The 26,552-nt window shown below is 36.6% G+C and overlaps 1 protein-coding gene across 1 annotated transcript; it reads right to left on the bottom strand.

The window, feature by feature from the left end:
• Positions 1 to 7,122: 7,122 nt before the first annotated feature.
• LOC130234518 (adhesion G protein-coupled receptor E3-like) lies at positions 7,123 to 26,165 on the bottom strand. Its single transcript, XM_056464743.1, has 14 exons — positions 26,144 to 26,165; positions 25,425 to 25,463; positions 21,295 to 21,326; positions 21,037 to 21,114; positions 19,204 to 19,393; positions 17,955 to 18,071; positions 17,430 to 17,611; positions 14,179 to 14,343; positions 13,896 to 14,102; positions 10,599 to 10,831; positions 10,447 to 10,513; positions 10,272 to 10,363; positions 10,036 to 10,198; positions 7,123 to 7,206 (listed from the first exon to the last, which is right to left on the bottom strand). The coding sequence occupies exons 1-14, from the start codon at positions 26,163 to 26,165 to the stop codon at positions 7,123 to 7,125; spliced, it is 1,671 nt and encodes a 556-aa protein (XP_056320718.1).
• Positions 26,166 to 26,552: the final 387 nt, after the last annotated feature.

Consider the following 26,552-nt stretch of genomic DNA (forward strand, 5'->3'; position numbering starts at 1 on the left):
GTCAATTTTGATGACCTAATGTTTCATGTAATGTCTACCTATACGTGGTAAATCATAAGAAAAACACTTACGTTTAAATTTATTACAGCATATCATAAAACATGCAACAATCTGTTTAGCTTCAATTTATTTGTATATCTATGCAAAATAGATGATGCTTACACACTTATAATGTGAGAGCATGTTTTTGGCCAAGAAAAGAAGTACAAACAACTAACCTCCATTCCAGTATACAGATATTTGTCAAACTAATTTTAGATAATGTTAATAGTGTGTTAAACTAGTAATAATTGGTAAAACTACTTCTATTGTAAAGCCGCGATCGCACTGCACTTTTCGCTCCATAGACTTCCATTCATAAGCATGCGAATGCGGGAATGCATCGAAAGTTCAAGCTTGGTGAATTCCTGCGAAATCACATCAGGTGATTGCATGAGACCAATAGAAGATCATTGAAAATAAGAAATTTAAAATATGGAGCAATCGCTCACTTTTATTTATTTCTAATGATACTGTTTAACCCCGCCCATTTTCGCAGCGCCGTACGACAGAATTTCGCAAGCACAAGCTCTATTGTGACCGCAGTTTAAGTCGCTTTGGACAAAAACGTCTGCTAAATGACTAAATGTAAATGTAATATCCATGACTATTCCAAAACCCTGGGTTTTTCTGTTTTTACAAAACTTTTTCAGGCCTGGAAAATGCCATGTCAAAATTCCATGACTTTTCCAGGTTTTCCATGACCGTATGAACCCTGATGATATTAACAACTGTTCTTTTTGCTTAATGAATCCTGAAACTTCTCTTCATTTATTTTGCAATTGCCCTCATTCAATGACATTTTAGGGCTGCACGTTGGCGCATACCACCACCTGTAAGTCGTGGTTATTCTTGGTTACACCGGTGAATCACGATTTGGAACCAAGATTTTTTAAATTCTTGGTTACACTTACCAATCACTACCCGAGCTGGAACCAAGATTGGTGTTATTCTTGGTTACACCAGGCCAATCACGTTCCGAGCTAGAACCAAGATTGGTGTTATTCTTGGTTACACCAGGCCAATCACTACCCGAGCTGGAACCAAGATTGGTGTTATTCTTGGTTACACCTGGCCAATCATGTTCCGGGCTAGAACCAAGATTGGTGTTATTCTTGGTTACACCAGGCCAATCACGTTCTGAGCTGGAACCAAGATTCGCCCTATTCTTGGTTACGACAGCCAATCGTGTTCCGAGGTACAATGAACGCTATGGCCAATCAGAGCCCGTATACCATCCATGATTCTTACTGTAATAACAACAGATTTCGTCGTGGATTAATTTCTGGACAACGATTGCAAAGTAAGTATTTCTATAACAAGTTAATTAAAATGAATAACCATTACATTAACGTTAACTACTACAAAACGATTATGATATTTTGATTGTTATAGATGCTATATAACATTATTTGATTAGATTAACGTTAGCCAACCAAGCAAACTGTAAAGTTTTACTGCAAAATATTTTTTACAGTTATTATACATTACTACACTTTCAATTATCATTTACTACCATGATTACAATAATGCTCATGCCTTATTCTCACACATTAATGCCTTTAATCACTAATAATTAATCACTTCACTAAAAATAAACCAATAATATAATAATGATTATGACTAATTATAAACTAATATTGTAATAACACTCACGCATTAATACATCACTAATAATAAACCAATAATATAATAATGCTCACACACATTACTGCATCACTATTAATAAACCAATAATATAATAATGCTCACACATTAATTAATCCCTAATTATAATCCAATAATATAATAATGCTCACACATTATTAATCCCTAATTATAATACAATAATATAATAATGCACACACATTACTGCATCACTAATAATAATCCAATAATATAATAATGCTCACACATTAATTCATCCCTAATTATAATACAATAATATAACAATGCTCACACATTAATTCATCCCTAATTATAATACCTTCATCAATTATTTGATTATTTTTTATTTGTACCTTTAATTATTAAAAAAATACATGGCATTTCTCCAAACATTCATGAGAGACATGCTTATAAAAATATATATTTAGCATGCACTCTCAGAAATAAAGGTATGCATGCTGTCACTGGGGAGGTACCTTTTGAAATGGTACAAATTTGTACCTAAAAGATCCGTATTAATGGCTCAAGGGTACATATTACAAGCTAAAAAGTACAAAAGTGTTCCTCTTAATTTCTAGGTACTAATATAAACTTTTAAGGGTACCAATATGGACCCTTTAAGTACAAAAGTGAGCCTTTTGAAATTGTATACCACCCCAGTGACAGCTCGCATATTATTTTTGAGAGTGTGGAATATAAATATATACTCATTCAGGTACATGTATAAATGTTTCTATTATATTATTATAATTTCAAATTTTTTTCAAACATTATTAATTCAATGCCACAAGAACAAGAGGTATTACATATTCAAATAGTTTCTGAGAAAATAAAAAATAAAAATAGACATTTACATGAAAATTTTCAGAGCACTACGTGTTTTCAGTGTTTTTTTTTTTCAAAAATTTACATTTAATTCACATACATGTTCTATGATTTACATGTAATTCGAAGTCATTCATAAAATGGGAAAAGTTTGGTTGTGTATATGGTATGTTCCTAATAACATAAACAAATTTACAGATCAAGTTCTCCTAGTTCCCCAAGCTCTCCTTTACAGATCAAGTTCTCATTAACATTCATTCATTCATTCATTCATTTTCTTTTCAGCTTTGTCCCTTTATTAATCCAGGGTCACCACAGCGGAATGAACCGCCAATTTATCCAGCATATATTTTACACAGCGGATGCCCTTCTGTACTTCCATACACTACGAACAATTTATCTTGTTCAGTTAACCTATAGTGCATCTCTTTGGACTGTGGGCAAAACCAGAGCACCTGAAGGAAACCCACACCAACACGGGGAGAACATGCAAACTCTCCCAGTCTCACAGAAATGCCAACTGATCCAGCCGGGGCTCGAACCAGCAACCTTCTTGCTGTGAGGCGATTGTGCAAACCACTGCGCCATCGTGCTGCCGTTCTCATAAGCAGAATAAAACAATACATAAAATTTTATTTATCCATTTTATGTTAACATTATAAATGTTTCTAGATTAAGTGATAAACTTAAGTGATATGATTCATAATTTGTCATCCAGAGGATGGAGACGGCTGCCTTGGCAACTTGAAGTGTTTTACTCTTGGAACAATGGGAGAGGAAGTGCACTCAGAACATATTGCTCATTCTGTAGGTAATGCGGATGCTAAAAATAGCCAGATATATTAATGTAAATCTGGTGTAGAGGAAGTTGTTAAAGTGAGAGATTATCGTCTGGAAACATGAAATTTTGAACACACACGCATCGTCATAAAAGTCGTAATGGCGCCATCTCCTGACTACCAGTAAACCTGCAGTAGGATTTCTTATGGATCACAGCAGCTTTAGAGTGTCTATATTTTTTCACCCCAATGCTTCCACTTCCTTCAACAAAATGCTAAACAAAGACAGGATCATTTAGGGAAACAATACGTTATGCAACGAGAGAATGTCATCATACAGTAGAGGGAAATTACTCCATATTAAGATCTCATATTTGCCTTCATTCAATCATTAATTTTCTTTTCAGCTTAGTCTCTTTATTAATCTGGGGTTGCCACAGCGGAATGAACCAGCAACTTATCCAGCGTTTTACGCAGCAGATGTCCTTCCAGTCGCAACCCAGTACTGGGAAACACCCATACAGACTGATTCACACACACACTCATACACTACAGACAATTTAGTTTATTCAATTCACCTATAGCGCATGTCTTTGGACTGTGGGGTAAACCGCAGCACTGCGCCGCCCAAAACTTAGTATTTTTCAGATACAAAACTTTGTTATTTACTTAATGTTTATAAGTGTATAAATCTAGGGACATTTTGTCTTGAAAATTTAAACTCACACTATATACCTATTTTTGACTGTCTCTGCAGCCTGAATCACACATTCATCACACATTCAACAATATAATGTACAAAATAAACCTGATTTAACATACACAAACCGGGATTGAAGCATCTTCTTTTATAATTGTTCGACATGTGGCTGTGGTGATAAAGATGGTAAAATCTCTGTCACTCACTACAAACATGCACTGTTTTAAAAATGTTTTAAACTTGTAAAACTCATTCTTGATCACATTTGATGATGACTGATGATCACAGAGCGCTGAACAGATCTATTAATTCTGATTGCTTTGCGCACGTCCTGTCTTGTTGATATGATTATCTGCATTACTATGGAGACAAGTTAATATGCGTATGTCAATCAATTCGGTGGGTGGGGAAACCGCACTCCTATGTGACGTTGCAGTCGGCCTCAAAATGAGAGGGATTGGGATCCTATTTTAACGTCAGGAAATAAAAAAAAGAGACTTATTGTGTTTATATCACTTTAATATGACAGTGGACACATTATACCTACACACAGTTCTGTCCAAACAGCTTACAAAAGATGACTTTCATCTTAGGTGCCCTTTAACTGAAAACAAAAAGGAAGTGCATATTCAGAATTTTTAAACATTTTTTTTTTCTTAATGACATGTACAGATTAATTGTTCACCACAAACGTAGCAATGTGAGCTAACAAAATCAAATGGTTAGTGTTGATTTCTTTTGTACTTTAAGGACAGCTAAAGGAAAATGCCTGAAATGTACCCATAACTCCAGAGGGAGTAGTGTGTGTTAGGTGATTAGTATGGAAAAACACCAGACCAAGTATCTTAAGAGTGTAATTTTAAGGCTTTTTTGTGTTTATAAGATGCAAAGCAATGTGTGCTCATGCTTCACATTAAAAAATCACATTATTTTTTCATATATTTTACTTTAATTACAGCTACTCAGCTAACATGAAAATGACTGTCATAGTTCCTAGTTCTTCTGAAAGGCCCGCTCTCAAGAGGCTCTGATTGGTCAGCTAACATAATGTGCTGTGATTCGCGGATCGGTTCCACATCACAAGAAGAAACATGATGTCTCTACAAGCACGAATAAACATGTGTAAGTAATATGAAACGTTCACATATCTTTTGCGAGTTTGTCATTTGAGATGTAGAATGCAGGGAAAGCGGCTGCATAGACAGACACTGCAGTGCTGCTGATAATTGAGGCTGTTTACAATGGTTTGATGGATAAATATGAATTTGTAGCTAAATTGTTAACGGTGCCAGACAGCATTTCCGGTTGTTTACATCCTTGTTTTCATCCTTGCTACAACACACCATTAACACTAGAAACTATGCATGTAATAGATCAATTTCAACAAATAAAAACACGTACAGGTTGTGGCTCACAACCCACAGCTTCTGCTATTATGGTTAGAGCTGCTCCTTCTTTGAGGAATCCAGCACTGAACTGAGAGAGATTCTGGAAGCTGCCCCTTGTCAAATGCTAGCTATATCGTTTTTATAATTCTCTGGAACATAATTAAAATTAAACAGTAAGCACTTCTCTCTTTGTGTCATGTCTTTTGGAAGCCCAAATACAGAAACAGAAGAAGCTCTGTGGAAATAGCAGCGTTTGGACAGCATTTTAGCATTCTTCTATAGCATTACAGCGCCTCTGTCCTTGCCCCTGCGCTACACGTATGCGTGTAAATTTAGGTGTTTGTTATCTCACTAGCCTGGGTGTATTTTTTGTATTCCCCAAATTTCATTTGTTGTAGCATTGCTAAGCTAACACAATAAAATCCAATGTCTCCCTTTGCATTGAACTTTGAGTATATTACATCCAGAGATGTTGTTTATGTTCACACAGCTACATTACACATCAACTAAAGTTTAAAATATAATATTGTAGTGCACCACTCCTTTAAGAAAGAGGTTTCTGACACCTTAGGACACACACATGACTTGTGTGTTATGTGCTTGGGTGAAGAACATGCTTGTTCAGTTCACTACTGGGTCAAATCTACAGTATGTGAAAAATTTTGTTTTCTACGCCTGTCTTTTTTCCTGAGTGATATAGGCCAAGCATATGTGCCCCATGGCTTGGGACCTGCAATGGATGAGACTAAAGCCCCGGTCAGATTACAAGATTTAGGCACGATTTCCTTGACGTAGGGTGTCGCGGGGATTCGTAAACGACAAATGGGCGTGGTGACACAAGATTCAATCTTTTCGTCTCGTGTAATGTGGCATAGTTCACGACAACCGATCCCATGCCTGCGATGCCTCACGACACCGTCGCAGAGAGTCTAGTATGTTTAATCTTTTCTCGTTCTTTATGACGAGTTCCGCCACGTGTGTGACACGGCCCAATAGGAGCACATAATAATCAGCAGGAACAGACTTTGTGGGGATTGCATTCGTGTTTTAGAGTAAAGTAAAAAAAAAAAAAAAAAAAACTAAAATGCTAAATTTTGCTATCTATAATCCATAATAATAACTCCTGTATAGCAGTCCCACAACATATTTTCTCAACGTCACTCGTGAATAATTTTTATTAACTAGTAGTAACTTTGTTGTAGTAATTCTCATTAGACTGATGTGAAAATATTAAATTAACATGCAATTTATTTATGATTCAAACTTTGATTACAGGATAATTTCATCAGTGCATGAAAATGATGAAAGATAGTATGGGTGTTTGCTTTTTAATCAGTTTATAATTAATATGGCCTAAATTGATCAGAAACTTACAAAAGCTGAAAACATATTGGTTACTAAATAATATCAAAAAGCAAGAGAAAATACTAGAATCCACTACACACACAAATATATTTGGATCCTAAGTAAAACATCACACACGAGTAAAACAAAAACTCCATAAAGACTAAAACACAATATCAAAAATGAATGACATTTATATAATAACACCTACAGGGCATTAGCCTAATTGATAATTTACAGAATGACATCCGCTGCGTAAAAAACATATGCTGAAATAGCTGCCGGTTCATTCCACTGTGGCGACCCCTGATAAATAAGGGACTAAGCCGAAGGAAAATGAATGAATGACTTAACAATAATAAACATTATACTTTAACAGGATTTCTCGAACATGAATGCTTTAGTCCTTAGCATTTTTAGTGTCTTTATTGGCCTTGCGTCCAGAGCAAAGACATGTGAAGCACTTCCAGTACTGCTGTCTGATCTGGACAAGAAGAAGACAGAAAGAGTTTAGACAATAACTTCCTAACCTCGAAAACATGTTCATTATAATATATGTTTTAATGGGGACCTGTTATGCAAAAAACACTTTTATAATGAGTTTAAGCACAGTTGTGTGGCAACAGTGTGTGATCATAACCAGCTTCTAATGGTATGAATGTTTTCATTTGTATTTTTTATAATCACACTTCATTCAACACAGTCTGCAGAAACACTTTAATTGACATTCTCCTTTTGTACGTGTCATCATAGGAGAAAGCCCCGCCTATAAGTGATGATCTCTACCTCATTAGCATAGGATGTTAATCTTGTTTTTGAATCTGCCACTATGCTGACACATAGGCATTTGTAGCTCCACCCACTTTTTTCAAAAGAGCACAATCTCATTTGAATCTAAAGCGACAGTCTGACCAAATTTGACCAAAATTGCACAATTAGGATCAAAGCCTAAAACAGGCCATTTCAAACCCTAATAAAACATTTGTAGGGTATTTTGAGCTGAAACCTCACTTACACACACTCTGGGGACATCAGAGACTTTTTTACATCTTGTAAAAAGGGGCATAATAGGTCCCCTTTTTAGACAACACAGTTGAATTTTCAGAAGCACTGATGCTTTACTTTTCTTCCACACTATATCTAGATTGGTAAAGTGGCTTTACTCATAAATTACCAGGGTACCTATTATGCAAAATGAACTTTTATTACATGTTTGAACACAAATGTTCGCCTATAGACTGTGAGAAGAACCAGACTATATCCCACTGAACATGATCGCAATATAAAGACATTTGTTCAGGAAATGTGATGAAGAATGCCGGCTAAAGAATATGCTAAATATTTTATACACAAGACTGCTTCACCAATGATGGTCAGGGCATTTTCTGAAGGATGATGGGTTGTAACACTTTACAATACAGGTTACCAATATTATTTTTTAAATGCTTAACTATAATGCACAGAGAATTGTGAGGAAATGCATAACTTATAAAGAGCTAAACCATTTATTAATGATCACTGAACATTCTATAGGATTCATAGATTAAATATTATATAAATTTAATAATAATATAAATATAATTTAATAATATTTATAAAAGCTTTGTTCATCCACAGGTTGGAGAGAAACAGCCACAGGTTAAACGTTCATAGGAGAGGGGAATCATGCATGGAAGAAGGCGAGTCAGGAAGAAGGTAAGGTGAACCATCAGACATCGATTCCAGCCACTGACTGGTTATATAGGGAGTGCTGATGAGGGGTGCAGGTGTGTCTGATTAAAACTCAGATGATTGTGCTTGGGCGGGATAAGAGGTGGCAGGAGATGGGGAGCGATGATTGGTGCTTGTTACGTTCCTGTACATTCATGTGTGGTGTGATTATTATTATTTTTCCTCGCTAGTCTCTCTCTCTGTGCTCGCTCGCTCTCTTCCTCTCTCCCGCTTCCACCCATACAGTGGCTCCGAATGGCTACCGCTGCCCAGCTGTTTGCCGTATTCCCTCTGACGTCACCCACGGTCTCCAATCCAGCCGCTGCCACCGTGGCATAAAAGTGGTGACAGGACGCTACTAGAGAGGCCCTGAATTTCTGTGTTATGTTGTGTGTCAGTGAAATTTGCTGTCCGTTTTCTGTGTGTTACAATTTGGTATATGTCCGTTGTTATTTGTCTGTTCTCCATTTGTCTGCCGTCAGTGTTATGCGCATCTGAGGTTGGAAAGTGGGACAGGTAAGAATGTCGCGCAACATACATTGCGCACAAGTAGTTTTGGAATATCACTGTTGTTAGACACACTAGGTAAGGGGCGTGCTACACCCACTGTACTTTTGTTTTCTCATCGTATTTATTAGAGTAGGTTAGGTAGTGCGTAATAGACGCGAAGATTTCTTTTCAATAACTACTGTATTTTTCTTTTGGATAGTTAGGGTAGATGTTGGACCAATAGATTGTTTTGTTTTATTTATTTCTATTGTTTGGACGCCGCCCGCGGAACGAGATGGTGAGAGGAGCAGCAGGAACGAGCCGGGCATGTGACAGTGTGTTTTTGCTACAATATTAAATTGAAGTTTATTTATAAACTATTTTCGAGAAGATCACATGCTTATGATTGATCATGGATGGTCTTGCATTAGCTAACGCATGATTCACCAATTGCATGATTCCTAACTCACTGTAAATAACCAGAGTTTCTACTTCAGTTATCTTCACCTTGAAGAATCCCTTTTTCCACCCCTACTACTCCTCCTTTCCTTTAATAGGGTGGAACGGTGGCCCAGTGGTTAGCACTTTTGCCTCACAGCAAGAACGTCACTGGTTCAAGTCCGTAACAGGCCAGTCTATGTTTCTGTATGGAGTTTACATGTTCTCCCTCGGCTCTTGTGGGTTTCCCCTGGGTTCTCCGGTTTCCTCCCACAGTCCAAAGATATGCGTCATAGGTGAATTGAACAATCTAAATTGGTACTAGTCGAGCTCTTAACCAGCAGTATATATCTACATAGCAATCTATAATTGGTCCTTACCCCTAAATAAGTGGAGGAGTTCTCGAGATCTACCGAGATCTGCCCTGCAAATGGGATCTTATGAGCTCAGGGCTCTCTCCCGGGACAGCATGCCAAACAAGCTTATAATCAATTATCAACTAAGTGTGAACTCTTGAAATTTATGTGGGAAAGGAATTCTCTGGCTATTTAAATTAAATTTTTGGGATTTCTAGGTTCATCTGAAGATTCCGACACTAGAGAGCAATGCAAGTGTGGTTCCAGATATTACAGCGGCAAATGAGATAATATATAAAGGGTACTGAGTAATGACTGACCTCATTATTGAAGAAACAGTAGATTAGGAAGATGAAGGTTCCCTGCTGGGAGTTCAATATCAGGAAGATGATCTCCAGCACCTCACTGCTCTCAGTGAAGAAACCCAGAATCCACGAGCAACCAAGAACCACAAATTGACTCAGTGTTTTAAACACCATGATCCTGCAGAGAAATTGGAAGTGTCATCTTAATTTCCTATTTTTATTTTTAATAATCAAATTATAATATTTGTTACCTGGTTTGTTTCAATTGTGAAACTTCAGTGTTCAGTTTCATGAGAGCGGAGTTCAGACTGAAGCCGATGATGATGAAGAGAATCACGTTCAACTGCACAATAGAAAAAAAACTGTATTAATCAAAATGTTTTCCTTATAAATTAAAGCTATTCATGCATGAAAAAAAGTGCTTACAGATAGTATGACGCAAACAGGCCCCAGAAAACTCCAGATGAAGCCTTCATCCGTTTTAATCCAGCATCTGTTTGGAGGAAGATGCAGCCAAATGATCAATGAGCAAACATGGATGAAGGTGGTCAGTTTTGAAAGTCTAAAAGTAAACTCACCGTTCACTGCCGTAGCCGTTAGGAACCACTGCTGCAGACACACCCACCACAATCAGAGCAACTACATATCCAATCACACACAGGAATCCACTGTTAAGCACCTCCCTCTTTTTGGAGCTGATCTGTGATAGGTTCTTCACACAAATGAAGAGCAGCACAGCTTCAATGAACATCCACACAAAGCCGGAGAGAAAGAGGAAGTGCAGAAGGCCGGCCATCACCTTACACAACACCTGGAGACCATGAGAGATTAAGGTGCCTTCAAACAAAGCTCTTTTTCATTCTTCGTTTGAGGGCAAAAGGAAGTTTGAGTGACTTTTGTGCAGAAGTAACCGCTACAAGAAGTCATTAATACCAGTGTTCATTGGCATTTTAAATGGTAATTTGCCATTTTTATTGTCCAACATTTAAACGTAAGATTTTACAATTTTGCAGCACAGCACAATTGTTGAAATGACACCATAAACATTTTTGTTTTCAGATTTAATTCAAGCACTTTCAAGGACTTATGTTTGTTTTTAAGTACTTTCCAGGCCTCAAACTCATGTGTCTAAGGCTATGTTTACTATGTTTACTTACTACTAAGTTTTGCTACGGTTACGCCATACATCCACATTTTGACTGAGCTGCGCTTGTTTTCATTTTAAAACGCCCCTGCTCTGTGTTAGTGTGGATGGGAGAAAACGGAGACATGCTAAAATGACTTGATTTAGATTTTGCGTTATCTCCACATGCGTCCTCGTTCATTTCACTTTTTGTGTGTTGCGTATGAGCTTGTTTAATAATCATGAGCAAGTGGGTCATGGTTTCATAGTATTTCATTTAGGTTTTATTTCACATAATTTTCAGAGCTCAAAATGAAGGATTTACAAAATTTATCTCTGACCACACCAAACATAAACAATTAATTATTTCTTTGCCACAAATTTTAAATGTGTCGAAACAAGCAAAATATAGCTGTATACTATACTTTTTATTTAACAAAACATATGCACAGTAATTTGTCCTGGCTAAAGGTCCCAGATCACCAGTTAACTACACATAAATGGGGAGTTAATCTCCCATTAAAGCAATGTTATTGTAAAAAATGACAATGAAACCATATTAACACAAAATAAAGCAGGTAAAAAACATACCGTGTGGTAATGAAACACACAAGGGTAATGTTAGACCCATAAATAATCTGTTCTAAAAATGGTTAAAGCGAAAGCAATCGGTGCTTACAAAATACAAATCTGGAACTCTTGAAAGCAGCAAGACTGTGGGTGCATGTTCATCACATTTGTCTAGTCTATTTGAAAGAGAACCGATCGCATCAGTTGTGTTTCTAGACACAGTTGCTTCATGCAAGGAAACAGGAGCACGCACGCGTTTTAAACAAACTTATTTTAACATTATTAACAAACTTCAGCTAGTACAAAATGCAGCTGCCAGAGTTCTTACCAGGTCTAGAAAATTTGATCACATCACCCCAATTTTATCCTCCTTACACTGGTTGCCTGTTAAGTTTTGTATTGAATTTAAAATATTGCTTCTTACATATAAAGCTTTAAATAATCTAGCTCCTGTTTATCTAACCAATCTTCTGTCTCGCTACAATCCAACTCGCTCTTTAAAGTCTCAAAACTCAGGGCTTCTGGTAGTACCTAGAATAGCAAAGTCGAGTAAAGGAGGTCGAGCCTTCTCATTTATAGCTCCTAAACTCTGGAATAGCCTTCCTGATAACATCCGAGGCTCAGACACACTCTCCCAATTCAAAACTAGATTAAAGACCTATCTGTTCAGTAAAGCATACACTTAGTGCACCACTTAGGGGGCTTCCACACAGGTTATGCATCTTGTTGATATACACTGTGAACATCAGCTACGCTAATTATTTTCTTTATTCTCCATTTCCACCTGGGGATTCTCTTCCCGAGGCCCTCAGACTATGCAGAGTCACTGATTCGATCCAAGACCAACGACGAGATGATCCCAAGGTTTTTATATCCTGGACCTGGCCGAATCCTGAGCAGCTACTGTGGTGGTCATGGAAGAGTGGAGAACATGAGACTGATTCCTGTGACGCTCCAGAGACAGACGAGTCTTCGCTGAGGCCAGCTTCCAGCCTCCGCCACTGAGACTGCAGCTCTGCACAAAACGTTTGGCCAGCGGAGAAATTAAAATGGTCATGCCCAACTGAGCCTGGTTTCTCTCAAGGTTTTTTTTCTTCACTTCCGCCTTTAGTGAAGTTTTTTTCCCTCTCCGCTGTCGCCACTGGCTTGCATGGTTCGGGATCTGTAGAGCTGCGCATCGTTGGATTTGCTCTTCAGTATTTGGACTCTCAGTAGTGATTATTAAACCACACTGAACTGAGCTCAACTGAACTGAACTTAAACACTACAAACTGAACTACACTGTTCCTATTTACTGTGACCTTTTATGTGAAGCTGCTTTGACACAATCTACATTGTATAAGCGCTATACAAATAAAGGTGAATTGAATTGAATTGAATAAACAGATTATCCTCTCATTCAGTACTCACCTTGCTTGCGCGAACGCAATTATTTTTGTCAGTCGTGATGCTTCTCAATTCTAAGATCGCCTTTGCATGCATATTGGACCATCTTTAATGTTGAACCCTGCTTTTAAGAATTATTATAAGGGAAAATTGTTTTCAACCTGCCAAAGTGACTAGTGGGAGTGTCTGTCTTACCCGCCACGCCTGAAATCTACCTGCATTTGGCGGGTTGGTGGGTGTTAATGTCAAGCCCTGATGGGAACCCTGATGAACTCCCCCAAAAGTTTATTTTGGTAAGCTGTTTCGAACTGCCAAAATGAACTCAAAAAGAATTTTGAGCTTGAAATGATAGAATTTCAGTTCGTTTTTCGATTTTGTTTGAAGTATGACCTTTCCCAGTAAACAATTTTTTGTTTAATAGAAGTCTAATAGACATCTAAACGTAGACAGCTTGGCTAAAACAAGGGCTAAACTTGGGCTGTCAGTGAAAATCTAATAAACATCTAATAATAGCCCAAAACTAGACTAGTCGTCAAATAGACAGATTAGACAGACTTTATATGTGTAGTCATTCATTTCTGTTTATGTGACGACTAGTCTAGTTTTGGCCTATTCTTAGAAATCTATTCGATTTTCACTGACAGCCCAAATTTAGTCTTGTTTTAGCCAAGACGTCTATGTTTAGATGTCTATAAGACATCTATTAGACATCTTTTAAAAACAAAAAATGCTTGCTGGGTTATGATGATTGCCAGCAAGGGTGTGATGAGCAGTGGGGATTCTCCGTCATTCTCACCTGCTTGGGGTGAATGCGCTTCAGTAACAGTTGTGTGAGCAGGAACAGAAAGTGAGCCAACAGCAGACTGATGCAGATGTTGATTCGAGCCACATTATTCACTCCAGGACTCCATTGACAAAGAGCAAAGGTCAACAGTGCCAAAATGAAGAACAGCAGCCCCACAATCACACACATCAAATTCAGCAGATCCAGCATTGAGTTGCTCTGAGGAAACATGTCAGAAAACATAAATGCCAAAGCTATGCTGCATCTTCAATGCTTGCTAGAAATATTCCAGTACCTTTGGAGGACGACGGCTTGTTTGCATGATGAGAGCGAACGTGGACAGATGAACACAGGAACACACAGTGAAGTTGCTGTTGGTGTTCAATACAGAACAACCATCTACAATCCACTCAGTGCTATTCCAGTAGACACAGGACAGAGAACCGCTTGGGTCAAACCCCTGCAAAGTAAAGGAGAAATGATCATAAGAGTACAGAGGGCAATATAAATATTGAACATGTCATGTTTTTTCCTGGGAATAATATTTCTAAAGGAGCTTCTGACATGGAATTGAACCAGATTTTGGTAAAAACCCAAACAAAACAAACATAAGAATAAAACAACACAAAAAAATCCTTTTGACACGAGGAGAAATGACACAAGGAGAAAATACTGAACTACAGGAATGTATTTAATAATTTATATCAAAGGTTTTGTAATGATGGCAGCTTAAAGACGCCTCTCATATGGAGATTGAAGTCACATGCATTACTCGGTGTGATTTTTTCAAAGACTTCAACAGAGTCTGTGGGTCTCGTCTATCAAACCTGATCTTTATTTTGTATTTTCTATTGGATTTAAATCGGGTGATTGGCTGGGCCATTCTACAGCTTGCTTTTCTTTTTCTGAAAGCATTTGAGAGTTTCTTTGGCTGTGTTTTGGATCATTGTCTTGCTGAAATGTCCACCTTGGTTTCATCTTCATCATCGTGGCAATGTAGATGTTAGACTGAAGCAGCTAATATTCAATGACAAAGGGCAGAATAACTACTGAGAGATTTCAGCTGCTGTCTGGGCTTTCACTGGCTTTCTACACCTCCCTTTCTTCATGTGTTTTGTACTTTTTCCATGCGTAATATCATTTTACCACACATAATTTAATTTATAAATGAATTAGTTATGTTTTTCTTTGCATATAGTTATCCAATATCCAAAATTTCAAGTCAACAGCATCTTTTACGTTTTTCTGAGAAAAATGGTGATGTGTTCACTACTTATTTTCCCCGCTGTAAATGTTAGACGCTTTCAGATGTTCATCAGCGCTCATGTGATCACATTTTGGTATCTCACTCTGATGTGTCTGAAGGTGAAGCTGACTGGTTTGGTGAATTATGTGTAGGGCCAGACGGAATCTGCGGACATTTTTTGCTATTTCTTCGCAGGATTTTGGTAAAAATCTGCAGATTTATGCGGAATGATTTTGGAAGTATCATAACTAAAACCTTAATATATGAAATAAAAATTAATACCTTTTAACTTATTTAATGTTTACAATGCAAATCCAATTAGATCCACTTATTTGGTAAACAAAGCAAATCTCTCATATAATATATCTACTAAAAGACAGAAAATATTACTTTACAAACTGTATTGTAAATAAATCATATAAATATTTTCATATTAGTCCATAATATTACTGAAATTAATTTAAAAACTGAATAAATATGAATTTACACACATTTACACTAGTAAATAAACAGAATCAATAATGGGCTAAAAATCTGCGGAATTCTGCATGCGCAGATTCTGTGTGGGCCTAGTTATGTGTAATAACAATGAAATGACACGGAAAAAGTACTGAACTACTGAAATGTATTTCATACTTGATGGTTCTGAGGGTCTCGTCTATTAATTCTGATCTTTATTTAGTATTTTCTATTGGATTCTATACATTTCTTTATCTGAAAGCATTTGAGAGTTTCCTTAGCTGTGTTTTGTGTTTTGTCTTGCTTAAATGTCCACCCTAGTTTCATCTTCATCATCCTGCTAATGTATCTATAATGTAAATGTTGGACTGAAGCGGCTAATATTCAATGACGAAAGGCAGAGGGTTGCTGAATAACCTCTGAGAGATTTCAGCTGCTGTCTGGGCTTTCATTGCCTTTCTACACCTCCCTTTCTTCATGTGTTCAATACTTTTTTCCTGTGTCATTTCATTTTATTACACATGACTTTATTTGTAAACTAATTAGTTTAGTTTTCTTTGCATATATGGATTTCTTTGGTTGTTACCAACATCCAGTGAAAATTTTCAAGTCAACAGAACTTTCAGCTATATGTTTTCTGAGAAAAATGGTGATGTGTTCAATACTTATTTTCTCTGCTGTAAATATTAGACGCTTTCAGATGTTTATCTGGGGTCCGTTCTTCATACCTCGCTTGAGTGATCTAAGATGATTTGACAGATCCTGGATCTTTTAATCTTGACAACTGATCTCTGGCTAATTTGTTTCTTCAAACAAGTTTGCGAATCAGATTAAAATAACAGGATGAACTGATATGAGATCGCTGAGTGTGTTGGGAAGGACAGATCTATCGATCCTCAAAATCATGATCAGCAAATGCAACGATTGGCTGATGGCACAGTAGCGTAATGACATCATCTGATTAATTTTCAATTATCCTTGTGCACAAAACTACAAATAATTCGTAGTAAGCAGTTTGTTAATTATGATATGCAATAACTTTCCACCTTTGTTATGAGCTGCAGGCTTCAGATTTTCTTCATTATAGTAGCTTAGGCCTATTCAAGTTTCTTAATTGGTGTAAGGAATAAATGGCTGTTTAAATTAATTTTGCATCAAAAAAGCATTTCGATATCGGTAAAGGTGTCTGCAACTTTTGTGAATCATCAAATCATCGTCATATTAGCTGTAAAAACATGTGCATGACTGCATACATTATTATTCCTTAAAAAACAAAGCAGTCGAATTTTGTGCATGTCTATTATCATACACAAATTGTACTAAAGCTGGTACCTTAAAATAATATGCGTTTGTGTCTAAAACTTCCATATTAATAAATGTTTTCTTTGAAACCCTTCGGGAGAACCACCCCGTCACAGTCTTTGTACTTCTTTGTACTTTGTACTCCTTAGTACTTTGTAATTCAGTGCATATTGCATACGTTTTATTTATATATTTTAAACTTCTATGAAATAAACATCATTTTTAAAACTATTTTACCTCTTTCCCAAGTTTACATCTACTACTGTAAGAAAATATCAGAATTCGGTACATACTTTCAGTATTACCTTTGCTTGAAATGACCCGATCTAATCCTGTTTTTATGAAATAAGCCTGCTCCAGAGCAGGTTTGAGCTACCAGAACTGTTGCTATGACAACAACTCTCGTATGAGTTTTGAAGAATGAAATGATCCTGGATCATGTCAAATCGTCAATAACCAAATCCAGCTAATTCAGTAATCCACATACGAAAAACGGACCCCTGTGCTTTTGTTGGACAAAACACATTTCGGTTTCTCACTCTGATGTGTCTGAAGGTGAAGTTGACTGGTTTGGTGAGTTCCTTGTTGGTGGTCTTGGGAAGAGTAACCGAGATCACAGTGGACATCATGGTGTTAATCGTGTTGTTTGTTGTGTTGAAGAAGTCAGCTCTCAGTAGATTCTCCATTGTGGCGTAGCTCATAAAACCCACAGCAGCTGATTCTGTTAGACATAAACAATGGCTTCAACGCAATATGAAAACTACAATACTACAAAAAACTAAAGTGAGGTCATGCTTTATTTTAATAGTCCATTTGTTGAATTTAAGTTACATTGCATCTACATGCCAATTAATTCTCATTAGATTATAAGTAGACTGTTAGGTTTGGTTAGGTTAGGGTTAGTGTAAGTTGATGTACTTGCAAAGTTTCTTATAGTAAGTTAAATGTCTGTTGAAGGAGCAATATCAGCAGATATTAAGCAGACAGTCTACTAATACTCAAATGGATCATCAAAATAAAGTGTTACCAAAAGTGATTCTTTTTGTCCTTATTAAATCACATACTTTCAGTGTTGTTCTTGGCAATGCCAACAAGATCAATGTCAACAGAGGAATTTGATGTCATTAGTGGAGGGATCTCATCGAAAGTGACATGTGGTCCAACCATGAAGACTCGTCCCTCTGATTAAAAACAAACAATGTTATGGGCCACTTTAGACTAATTTCTGTATTCATTCTCTCATCAATCAATCAATAAAATGCCTCATTTTTCTATTGTTAAGGATTTAAGTTTGGTATAATAGTTGAAACAGTGTTGTATAACCCTGGAATACTCCAATTTTATAATTGGAACTAATACGGAATTAATGGAATTGGAATTGATTGGAATTAATACGGTAACTAATACCGTAGCGTCAAATGTTGTCTAGGAGATATTAAATGCTGCATCTAATTATATACTGTTAACAATTTCCTGTAGAATCTATAGTAACTTACTGTCAGCAGTTCACCAGTAACTTACTGTAACTAAATCACAGCAAATATACTGTATTTACATTTACAGCACCATTTACCTTACTGAAAATATGTGTTTTTAATATTGTATATCGTTACACTATCTTTAAAATACAGTAACATACCACAAAACGTTCCTACAGTAAAAAACAGTGCATATTACAGTTAAATACTGTGTAATTTACAAAAATTGATAACAATAATCAATATAATGTATTCTGAGTCATGATTTTTTTTATGGTTTTGAGGATGAAAACATCACCGGCTATCTTGACCTGTCTAATTTGAGGAAATTTGGGCGATGCAGAGAGTTTTCAGTAATGATAGACTATTAAATAGATGCTGTAGATTGATTTGTTGTTGTTCGCCACCTTTGATCCACTGCTGCTTCCTAGACTATACAACGCCCCTGATAGGATACCAACCTCCTATTTATCATGCATTGTAAAAAGTGCTGGGTTCCACACAATTCCTTTGTTGTTTGGCTTAGTCTCTTTATTCATCAAGGGTCACTACACTGCATTGAACCGCCAAGCATATATTTTACACAGCGGATGTCATTCCAGCTGCAACCAAGTACTGGAAAACATCCATCCACACTCATTCACACACATACACTACGGCCAATTTAGTTTATTCAATTCACCTTCTGCTGTGAGACACCATCGCTACCCACTGTTCCACCATGCCATGCAGCACAAACCAATTAAGTTAACTTATTTTTTTACAGTGGCTCATTTTAAATAAATAGTTTGAACAATCATTTTTGAGTGTGTATAATAACTGCATCTCCACTTACCTAGAGAACTAAGAGTAAAACTGACGTTAGCACTTGTTTTTGTCGGCTTCACCAATGTAGATATGAGTTTCTCGCTGGTTTTTAAAACTCTGTTTCCATAGTAGGCAAATTCAGCTTGACTGGCTGATTGTGGTGATTCTAGAATTTCCTTTGTAGCATCGAGGACCGTGTTTAAAAGGCTGGTCACTGTCTAAATTATCAATCAAATAAACAAAGTTACATATATACATCAACAGGGCCAATAAAACAAAACAATCAACAGTTGAAATCAGAATTATTAGCCCTCCTGAATTATTAGCCCTCCTGAGTTATAGCCCTCCTTAATTTATAGCCCCCTGTATATTTTTCCCCCAATTTCTAAACATAATAGTTTTAAGAATTCGTTTCTAATAACTGATTTCTTTTATCTTTGCCATAATGAGGTGGTTTGGTGGTTTGAGCTAAAGACAATACAAAAGAATACTGCTTATAAGGGCTAATAATTTGACCTTAAAATGTTTTTTTTTTATTAAAAACGGCTTTTACTCTAGCCAAATTAAAACAAATAAGACTTTCTCCAGAAGAAAAAATATTATAGGAAATACTGTGAAAAATTCCTTGCTCTGTTAAACCAGGGTATCCGCGGGGTCTTAAAAAGTATTAAAAGTTGATAAATCAATCATGAGAAAATTAAGGCCCTTAAAAGGTATTAAAAAGTCTTAATCTTGTTTTTATGAGGTCTTAAATTTTGTTCATGCGTTGTCCAAGGAGTTTGACTCCAAAAAAGCATACATATATTTATTTTCTTCCTAATTTTAACAACGTCGTGCTCGATTCGTGCGATTGGTTTGGGCCAAGGCGCGTCCGGCGAAGCTCTTCCGTCCGGGTGATGTCAAGTAACAAGCGACAAATGCAGGAAGGTGATGTGACGCTCTCCACGTGTAGCCATAGGGCCATTAGAGCGAAACAGATGGCAAAAGGGGAAAATTTCAGTTTGCGTACTCTGTTGCTGAAAACAGCCAGGTAATTTATTCTTTCAAGCTTTGATTTTTCAGAGCTTATCTGAGTTCTGTCGTATGGTTGTGCTCCATTGGTTTATTTAACTACATTGGTTTATGGATGCGAACTAAAGTGGCGATGAGGTCTTAAAATATTCTGAAAAGGTCTTTAAAAAGTCTTAAAAAGGTATTGAAATTTCCTTTAGGATTCCTGTACCCTGTAAACATCATTTGGGAAATATTTGAAAAAATAAATAAATAAATAAATAAATAAATAAAATCACAGGAGGGCTAATTGTTTTGACTTCAACTGTATACTGTATTTCCCCCCAATTTCTGTTTAAGGGATATAAGATTTCTTCAGCACATTTCTAAACATAATAGTTTTAATAACTCATTTCTAATAACTGATTTATTTTATCTTTGTCATGATGACAGTAAATAATATTTGACAAGATATTTTTCAAGTCACTTCTATACAGCTTAAAGTGACATTCAAAGGCTTAACTAGGTTAATTAGGTTAACTAGGCAGGTTAGGGTAAGTTATTGTATAACGATGTTTGTTCTGTAGACTATCAAAAAATATAGCTTAAAGGGGCTAATAATTTTGACCCTAAAATAGTAAAAAAAAATTTAAAAACTGCTTTTATTCTAGCGAAAATAAAACTAATAAGACTTTCTCCAGAAAAAAAAAAATATATTCAGACATACTGTGAAAATTTTCTTACTGTGTTAAACATCAGTTGGGAAATATTTAAAAAAGAAGAAAATCAAATCAAAGGGGGCTAATAATTCTGACTTCTACTGTATATGATTGCATTTGATAGTTATGTTGTTTTTCTCTTGAAGACTTACATTCAAAGGAAGCACTTCAGCTGTGATCTTGTCTATCTGCTCAAGAAGAGTTTCAAGACATTCTTCAGGAGTCTGATTCTGAAATCACGATAGCGAAGGCAGAATTTCACGATTTGGATCATGTTTATGTATTTAAAAGCAGGCCATTATGGAGAGCACATTTATATTTGACATTAAAACATGTAGACTTATGCACTTTTTATACTTGGACTTCTATAGGTGCTCAAGTCCAGTGCAACTTTCGAAAACTCAACTTACGGTGCATGATTCCTGCAGTATAAGATTTATATCTGCAATTAAAGAAAAACAACATGAAGACAATCATAAAATTAGCCATTACACTTAAACACTTGCCAAAAACAACCAACCCAGGCTCATTCTGATTACGTACTGCTATATATACGTCACTAAGGAGTGAAATGTGTTTGCAGTTTTTGTTTACGCGAATCCACTAGAGGCCGCTGTGTACGCTTTTTGAGACGTCAAATTTCTCTCGCGAGTGCCATTTGCGCCTGCTGTTCTCACGTAAATCCACCAGAGGCTGCTGTCGACTGACTAATTTTCTGACTGACTGATTTCCTGACTGACTGATTTTCTAACAGACCAATCCCACCCTGTCTCCGTCTCATGCACACCCACACGTTGAAATCTCATTTTTTTGTTGCTCGTTTTTTTGATCAAGCGAATAATAACTAATTTTGAGAGGAGCACATGCGCATGATTGACCCAGCAGACCCAATCACGGTCCTCCAATCAAAGGATCCCAAGTCACTATACATCCTCATTTCCTTTCCACAACTATCTTCATCTGGAAGAAACCCCCCTGCTCCCCTTCTTCCAGCTTTATCCAGAATGGGCGGTACGGTGGCCCAGTGACTAGCACTTTTGCCTCACAGCAAGAATACCAATGGAGCCGGTCCCTGCCGGGCCAGCTGACAGCTGGTTCCCCGGTTTCCTCCCAGCATCCAAATATGCTCTATAAAAAATATGCCTAAATCTTTTCTCTAATATCTTACTCTCAGGAAGTTCACCTTAGCCTTAGCAGCGGGGGACTTTTTTGATCGACTTGAGCTCAATCTCCCTTTGCCCTGTGAAAGGGAGGGAGCCCTGGGCCCCGAGGATCCCTTAAACTTAGGGCTCTCTCCCGGGACAGCACGCTAAACGAGCTATGAATAAATCATAAGCTAAGTGTGAACTCTTGAATTGAGTTAAAAACAGGATAACAGATGAGCTTTTTTTGTGTGCCTATACAGATTAAACAGAAAAACCAAATATTGCCTGTTTTTCTGGTGTTTCGTTTTCCAGAATAAGTTAAACAATCGAATGAACGGATGATACACGGACCAGCTTGGCTAACAGTTTTAGAGAATTTAATGTTTACGCATTAAGATAGAATGCCTGAGCAAGAGTTTTTAAAGATGGCCACCAAGTGAAATGATTTGCCTTAAAGCACGGATTTCAAACTCAATTCCTGGAGGGCCGCAGACCTGCACAGTTTAGTTCCAGCCCTGCTTCAACACACTTACCTGTAGGTTTCAAACAAGACTGAAAGACTTAATTAGTTTGATCAGCTGTGTTTAATTAGGGTTGGAACTAAAATGTGCAAGGCTGCGGCCCTCCAGGAATTAAGTTTCACATCCCTGCCATAAAGGGACTTTCACTATTATCACCCATTTGGCTTTGCTTTTATGCATGTTAAATTAGACTTCATTTATGTGTGTGCTACACTTAAGACTTAAATAAGCGTAATGCAAATGTAATTACCTGTACAGTGGGCGGAGCAAAAAATCGGTTCATTCAGCTCATAGACAAAATAATTGCCTGGACAGGCTTTGACTGTAATGGGAAACCGGTAACAGCAACAGGAATCATTCCAATGAGTGCAGACATTTCGAGCGACAACTCCATCCTCTACTGTTGGGTGTCCACCCCGAATCCACAATGGGACATCTGAGCCACAAATGAAGTCCTCAACACACATGTCTGGGATATAAGCACTCAGACCATTAATCAAAAGCCGATACCAGCCGCTCCATGTGCCACATGTTTGGGAGGATTGTGTATCACTGATGTTTCTCCATGGATCATCTAGTTCAGTATATGTGTAGCAGGGATCAGTCGGATTAACTGTTTAAAATATTTCAGAAAATCATAACTTCATTATTACTTTAAATCATACTTTTTATGTATTTAACAGCATTAATAAAACATTATACCGTAAATGGGAAGCAGAATCTTGAGGATGCAATATAAATGAACATTATTGGTAGTTGTTGACAAAACAACGACATTTTAGAAAGCAAACATCGGGCCCTGCATACACTCGGCGCAATTATGTGCAAAATGTGTTTAACGCGATTTGTTGCTATTTTCAGAACAACGCAACTTTAATTTTTACATTTTGGGCCATGTTGTTTACATGGAAAATTCATTTGCGTCACTTTGTGGACTCATGGGTGTGCTGGTCTAGAAAGGAGGTGTGTTAAGGTGCATTGTTGGCACGTTGCTATTTTGAAAAATTGAAATAGACTGCGCCATTGACCATCTAAAAGCAGGCCTAAAGTCCAGCACAGAGTGCGTTAGTTACGCGCCTATGTGCGCTCAAATGCGTACACATTGCTTAATACACACAGGATGTACGGCAATACCCAAATATCTTATAAAAAAAAAACAAGGATTAAAATGTTACAAAATTAATATTTTCTACATTAAAACCACTGCCTCCATGCCATGGGGGGCTTTTTCAGTTTATTCATGACAATTTGCATTTGTGTAATGTTATTATTATTAGCAGTATTATTTAATATATGCATACACTGTAATAAATTTCACAACGTTACAGTAATTTTTCACAGTAGATTACTTTAGTGTCACTTTACAGGATTTAACTGTTTAATTTTACATTTTCAGAATTTTATTGTGAAATTAAGGCAGGCAACATAATTACAGCAAATTACTGTAAAAATGGCTATATCTTTTGAAGGTTAGTTAGAAATTCAAACACTATTACTATTTTATTCAATATAGAAATTAATACACATTAACTTTTATGCTAGTACAGGATTTTTAATGATGTTTAGAAATATTTACAGAATTATTGTTGTTATGAACTATCTCACAGTAATTTACTGTGAATATACATACAATTCCTTACTGTGAAAGTAATGCAATTATTAACCAGCAATTTGCTGTAAATTTAAGGTAAAATATTTTACAGTGTATATATATATATATATTTGTTTTAATAAAAACAAGTTCCACCTGTCGGGTTTTTGAGACATATGCCTCACCATATGGGACATAAGATTAGGACGTGTGTTTGGATATAACTAAGTTTTTGACCACACTTCATTATTATTGTTTGGTGGAAATTAGAACTGAACTTAGAAATAGTTTTGAAACAAATCTTTGCGCTTAACAAACAAAATTAAAAATATAGGCTAATAGTCTTCAGTGGAGTGCGTACAACACCGTTTCCTTATCCATGAAAGTAAAGGAGTAAAGAGTAAAAGTAAAGTAAAGAGAGTAAAGAGGCAGAATGGAGAAGGCTCGTTCTTTATCCTTGCGCTGCAGATGGTCTGTTTAACTCTTTTCCACCAGTGAAGCAGTTTTTTCACTTACAAAGTCCACCATGTAAACAGCAAATGCGCCATGGCGTGATGCAACTGAATCTTAAAGGGAATAGGAGATGAGACTCTGATTGGTTTACTGCAAGTTATGCTCAAAGCACACTCATAACTCATTAAGAGAATAAGCACAACCCTGTTAGATCATGTAACGCGGCGCAGAGTGTATTTTTTGGTCCTTAAAATAGCAGAAGTGGATTCAGACATGCCTTGTGCTTTTTGAGTTTAATATTTGTTTTTTGAAATGTCATTGTGTTGTGCACTACTGGGCCACCTTAAAAAAACAGGCCATTGCAGCCCAAAACTTACCCCCTTTGATCGTCTCTTGTGTGACAGTTACAGATGTCAAGACAACTGAGAAAAAAATAACTAATACAGATTAATTACCAAAATACAAAACATGCATTGTCTGAATATAAATAAATTCTCAGCTAATAACCAAATTAAAGGGGAAGTTTACGCAAAAGTTAAAATTCAGTTATAATCAATCGCCCTTTACTTGTTCCAAACCTGTTTGAGTTTCTTTCTTCTGTTGAACACAAAAGAATATACTTTGAGGAAACCTGAAAACCATTGACTTTCATAGTCATTGTTTTTCCTACTATGGAAATCAGGGGTTTTAGGTTCATACCTTTCTTCAAAATAGCTTCTTTAGTGTTCTACAGAAGAAAGAAACTCGTGAGGGTGAGTAAAAAATAAGTAAAATTTCATTTTTGGGGTGAACTTTAATGCCAAAGTGAATTGTTGAGTTTATTGACTTACACAGCACAACAGAGATGATAGTCTGAACTTTGAAAAAACCTGTGAAATATAAAAAGAAAAATTAAATCAGCCTAACACTAGAACCACCATGAGGTCAATTTTACCCATCGCTGTTATTCAAATGTACATAACAGACCTTCAATCAAACATTCAAGCCTCCTAGTCATTGACTATATTTACAATTCCCAGATATTAAAAAGTGTTTAGATAAAAATAGTTTTAAAAGTGGGACATTTATACCCATAAGTGCCAGCGTGGGTCAAATTTACCCAATATAAAAAAATGCATGTATTTACGCACTGCTTATGTTTGAAATGACTTACCAATGACTTTTACTTTCAATTTCACTCACTGAAATAGTGGTTATAATAAACTAATAAAGTCACAACGACTAAAAGAAGGTGATTTGTAGAGCTATTAAAAACAAAATACAATCAATGTTGAAGAGTCTGGAGAAATAATTTATGCATCAGAATATGATTGCTCAAATTGAGATATTTTAACCTACCTAACATTTAGCAGTGGCGAAAAACAGTGAAATAGTATGTGTGTGTGTGTGTGTGTGTGTGTGTGTGTGTGTGTGTGTTTTTAGCAATTTCTAAACAAAATTTGTGCTGGGTAAAATTTACCAGCACTGGCGATTTTAGGTATACAGCGACCTCCGGTGGTTCTAGTGTTAAAATGCATTGAACAGAATGTGAAGCAACCTTTATACTTACCTTCATGAAGACAGAAAGCCATTGTCGGTTTTAAAATTCCAGTGTATTTCTCCTTACCTAAAGTGATTCAGGGGACATTACAGTTCAGAGGGAAGGGGAAACAAATGAGCTGTGTGGTACATATGTGTCCAAAATGTACACTCACCGGCCACTGTATTAGGTACACCTGTCCATTTGCTCATTAACGCAAATTTCCAATCAGCCAATCACATGGCAGTAACTCAATGCATTTAGACATGTAGACATGATGAAGACAATCTGCTGCAGTTCAAACAGAGCATGAGAATGGGGAAGAAATGGTGCCAGACGAGCTGGTCTGAGTATTTCAGAAACTGATGATCTACTGGGATTTTCACGCACAACTATCTCTAGGGTTTACAGGGAATGGTCAGAAAAAGAGAAAATATCA

The sequence above is a fragment of the Danio aesculapii genome, chromosome 2 (genome assembly GCF_903798145.1).
Source record: "Danio aesculapii chromosome 2, fDanAes4.1, whole genome shotgun sequence".
Classification (NCBI taxonomy): Eukaryota; Metazoa; Chordata; class Actinopteri; order Cypriniformes; family Danionidae; genus Danio; species Danio aesculapii.